Below are 4,744 nucleotides of genomic sequence, written 5' to 3'. Positions count from 1 at the left end.
TACATGTCAATGATATGAAGCCGTCTTTATGGGAAATAGTTTTTTTTTCTGATGAATAAATTTGTTCTTCAAAAATATATGTGGCATCTCCGTCCCCGCAGTTAAACAGAAGTTAGTTGCTCGCGAAATCTTCAACACCACAGTTGTGGCAAATCGACCTAATTGAAATTGTATTCCTTTTTACTAAATTAATATCAAATAAATAGTTTAAAATAGTTGTTAAGAGAAGTGACTGTCTTTTATTTCAATAACACTAGATAAACTATAGCGGTGACCCCGTCTACGAACAAACAAAACAAAATAAAAATTTGCAACAAGCAGATCGCGATAGTTCGTGGAAATTCATAACACCGGCATACGCACACATAAACACGTACATACATTCAAGTACACAAACGTGCATGCCCGCTTTTGCTCGACAACAGTTTCAACGGTCATTTTGCTTCTCAGAATTTTTTAACAAAAACACTTTGAAAACTTATGGTTGATTCAACACGGCAACTGAGACGACGCAATCCAATCAACTATAAAGAGGTCGACTCCAATAGTAGTGAAGACGAAGCCGAATTCTTCGAAAGCAGCAACATCGTAACGGACAACAATATGGCAGAAGACTTGCAACGGCAAATCCAATCGCTCCAGGAACAACTGGCTGCCTTGAGTAGTGCCACTCGGCATGAAGACACACGACCTAATTTACAAAAGGTACACATTCCTAAATTTAACGAAAGAAACCCGCATTTATGGTTTGCGCAAGTGGAACGTTCATTTGCCCTGTGTAACATAACGGCGGATAACGACAAGTTCGATCTGGTGAGTGTCCGTCTTGAAGACGAAGTATTGTTGTCAGTTGAAGACCTTATCACAAATCCACCGGACTCAAGCAAATATTTAGCAATAAAAGAAAGAATTATTTCCAAATTTGCTGAGTCTCCCGAGTCAAACCTACGACGTTTGATACAAGGTGGTGAAACAAACGGCATGAAACCAACGTCAATTTTGGCACACATGAAACGACTTGCTCCTGGTAAAGGCAACGAGGGAATCATCAGAACACTGTTTCTTGGGCAAAGCCAGAAAACATGAGACCTTTTCTAACCGCCTGGGAAGAAGAAGACCTGGAAAAATTGCTGACAAAATGTTTGAAGCAAACAACAACAATTGTGTTAATTCTCTTTCAACATCACAACAACCAGCTGTTGATGCAATTAACCAAAGAATGTCTTTCGCCGATATGTGCCAAACAATAAGGGAACTTTCAGATAAGGTCGACAAAATCCAACAACAAATTGGTAATCATACACGACATCGTTCAAAATCAAGAAACCGTTCGCCAAGTGGTCAAAATTCAAACCAGCGAAATTTGTGCTATTTTCATCTCAAAATTGGTGACAAAGCAAAAAAATGTAATCCTGATTGTTCACGATTTGAGCCGGAAAATCTAACTGGGATGTCGTCAGTCAAATCCTTGTGAAAAACGTCTACATCTTTACGACAAGTCAACAAATTCACGTTATCTCATTGATTCTGGATCAGCGGTATCAGTCGTACCCCCATCTATAATCAAAGGAAAACTCAAGCCGTCCAAACTTACACTTTTGGCTGCAAATCAAAGTGAAATCAAAACATTTGGTGATTGTGTATTGAAACTCGACCTTGGACTTCAACGAGAATTCAAGTGGTTATTTGTGATTGCTGACGTGCACACACCAATAATAGGTGCCGATTTTCTAGTCAACTTTGATTTACTCATTGATCTCAAACAAAAACGTCTTATCGACAAAACCAAATTATCCAACGGTGGTGTAATTTTGCAACAAAATAATTTGGAATTTCAACACTGAATTCTGCATCTCCTTTCGCAGATCTACTAAAGGAATTTGAAGACATTACGAAAACATCAACGCTTAGGAAACCAACAGATGAATTAATTGTCGTACATCACATCGAAACAACAAAATCTCCAGTTGCTGATCGTCCACGACGTCTTTCGGGTGATGAATTAAAAGCAGCTAAAGCCGAAATGGATTATCTCATCGAACAAGGTATTTGTCGTCCATCAAAGAGTGCTAAGAAAACAGGTGGCTGGCGTGTCTGCGGTGACTATCGTAAACTCAACTCACAAACAATTCCAGACCGCTACCCTATTGCCCATATACACGGCTTTGCAGAAAATCTTCACGGTAAGTCAATTTTTACAACTCTTGACCTTACAAGAGCCTATTATCAAATACCCATGGCTGAAGAAGACATCGCAAAAACAGCAGTATGTACTCCGTTCGGATTACTAGAATTTTTGTACATGCCTTTCGGTTTGAGGAACGCAACACAAACATTCCAACGTTTCATGGACAACGTGTTCCGAGGACTTGACTTCGTATTTTGTTACATCGACGACATTATCATTATGTCCGAATCTCCACAACAACATCGAGAACATCTTCGTGTAGTCTTCGAAATTTTACGACGCTTCGGACTCACCATCAACCCCAACAAATGCCATTTTGGTGTACCTGAGGTAAGATTTCTTGGCTACATAATCAACGCAAATGGTTGTTCCCCACCCACAGATCGTATTGATGCCATAAAAAATTACAAGAAGCCAGAAACTATCTGTGAGCTTCGTCGCTTTATTGGTGTCATAAACTACTACAGGCGCTGCATACCACATGCAGCACATCAACAAGCACCCCTTAACGAACTCGTTGGGAATTCAAAGAAAAATGATAAACGCAAAGTTCCATGGACAACTGAATCAGAAAACGCTTTTGAGATTTGCAAACGAAGCCTTTGTGAAGCTACTATGTTAGCACATCCAGCTCCAGACCTAGAACTAGCCTTAGTAACGGATGCATCAGACAGTGCCATTGGTGCCGTCTTGGAACAAAACTTCAACGGTACTTGGATACCTCTAGGATTTTACTCATGTAAGTTATCAAAATCTGAAAAGTCATACAGCACATATGATCGAGAATTGCTCGCTATTTACAAAGCTGTGAAATATTTTCGACACATGCTGGAAGCACGACATTTCGTCATTAAAACCGATCATATACGCATTTTCTCAACGGCCTGAAAAAGCATCTCCCCGACAACTCAGAAATTTAGATTTCATATCACAATTTACAACTGATATAATTTATCTTTCTGGACCCGAAAACACCGTCGCTGATGCATTTTCACGACTCAACGAAATCTCAATGCCGTCAACCGTTTCAACCGAAGCCATACAAAAAGCACAACAATCTGACGATGAGTTGAAAACTATCATCAATGGCATGGTTTTGTTCTACAAGGTAAAGTTAATACTACAACAAATACAACTCAACAACAACCACATTAAAATTTGAATATTTTGGAAAACATGAATGAAAACTCGTTAGATTTTCAATATGAATGTTTCCATATCATTCCACTAAATGCATAATTTATCGCAGAAAGTAGAATACTTGCAAAAATGTTTCGGGTCGCTGGTAATTCGTTGAAAAAAGAGAAGCTGTTTCAATCATTTGCTTTTGAAAACAAAAAAGCACATGTTTATTAGGGCTTTATTCTTTTCAAGTTTAACAAAAGACCACACATATTAACAAATATTGTACCGCCTCTATAAGCGGTGTTTTAGTGTGCGGCATGTCGTTCGGACCTGGAGGAGGTTACATGTCAATGATATGAAGCCGTCTTTATGGGAAATAGTTTTTTTTTCTGATGAATAAATTTGTTCTTCAAAAATATATATCCCTAATATACATCGAACATAGAAATAAATTCATAAAATGTCGTATGGAATTTTGACACTAACACTACAACCCAGTTCAGTCAGCTGGGTATTGCTGCTACCTTTTCTTTTTCTACCATGCATCAATGGCAACAATTCTCTGAAACTGCAAATAGTTCATTATGGTAACACATCAATTTATTGCGACATCTCAACGGGATACGTCCGTCCATACATTCCGGACGCACTGCGCAAACAAATTTTCAATACCGTGCACGGACTTTCACACTCCAGCGGTCGCTCAACACTACAGCAATTACGAACAAAATACATCTGGCCCGGAATTAAAAAAGACATCATCAATCTTTGTCGTAATTGTTTACATTGCCAAAAAGCAAAGATTACGTTCCAGACAATCGTTTTGATCACGTACACTTAGACATTGTTGTAATGCCACCAGTACAAGAATACAGATACTGTCTAACAATGATAGATCGTTTTTCCAGATGGCCTGAAGCTGTTCCGCTCAAAAACATGTCCGCTCAAACAGTTGCTACTGCCTTTTGGTCAACTTGGATTTCAAGATTTGGTTGCCCAAAAACAATTACAACAGATAAAGGCACTCAATTTGAATCAGCGCTTTTCAAATCATTAGCAGCTTTCACAGGAGCTAAACGAGCACGTACAACAGCGTACCACCCTCAATCCAACGGCATGGTTGAGAGGTGGCATCGAACTTTTAAAGCAGCGTTAATGTGTCATCCAACTTGGACTCCGAACTGCATTTAAAGAAGACCTCGCTACGTCCAACTCCAACTGCACATCACACGAAGAGTAAAATGTTCAAACTCAAAGACATCGATACCTGTTCACACGTATTTCTACGAACAGACGCTGTACGAGAACCATTACAACCACCTTACACTGGACCTTATGAAGTTATCAACAGAATAACAGATCGATTATTCACAATTCGAATCAAGGACAAAAATATTAACGTTACAGTCGATCGTCTCAAACCAGTTTTCG

The 4,744-nt window shown here is 39.1% G+C and overlaps 1 protein-coding gene across 1 annotated transcript; it reads left to right on the top strand.

Annotated features, from left to right (window-relative positions):
• The first annotated feature begins 480 nt into the window (after nt 1-480).
• Nucleotides 481-4,469, top strand: LOC141398219 (uncharacterized). Its single transcript, XM_073975456.1, has 6 exons — nt 481-813; nt 1,461-1,800; nt 1,866-2,183; nt 2,571-2,927; nt 3,109-3,296; nt 4,374-4,469. Exons 1-6 carry the CDS (start codon nt 481-483, stop codon nt 4,467-4,469), a joined length of 1,632 nt encoding a protein of 543 aa, XP_073831557.1.
• The last annotated feature ends 275 nt before the right edge of the window (nt 4,470-4,744 follow it).

Source organism: Musca autumnalis, unplaced genomic scaffold (assembly GCF_047663935.1).
Source record: "Musca autumnalis isolate F117 unplaced genomic scaffold, ASM4766393v1 scaffold_3, whole genome shotgun sequence".
NCBI lineage: Eukaryota > Metazoa > Arthropoda > Insecta > Diptera > Muscidae > Musca > Musca autumnalis.
Note: the sequence above shows the minus strand (reverse complement) of the source record. Positions and strands in the feature narration are given on the sequence as shown.

Excerpts from the sequence above, each read along its gene's own strand:
- LOC141398219 (XM_073975456.1), top strand. The coding sequence starts at position 481 with ATGGTTGATTCAACACGGCAACTGAGACGACGCAATCCAATCAACTAT. Across the intron at positions 814-1,460 it reads ATAACGACAAGTTCGATCTG|TCAAATCCTTGTGAAAAACG; the intron begins GTGAGTGTCCGT and ends GGATGTCGTCAG. Across the intron at positions 2,184-2,570 it reads CTTTGCAGAAAATCTTCACG|ATCGTATTGATGCCATAAAA; the intron begins GTAAGTCAATTT and ends CCCCACCCACAG.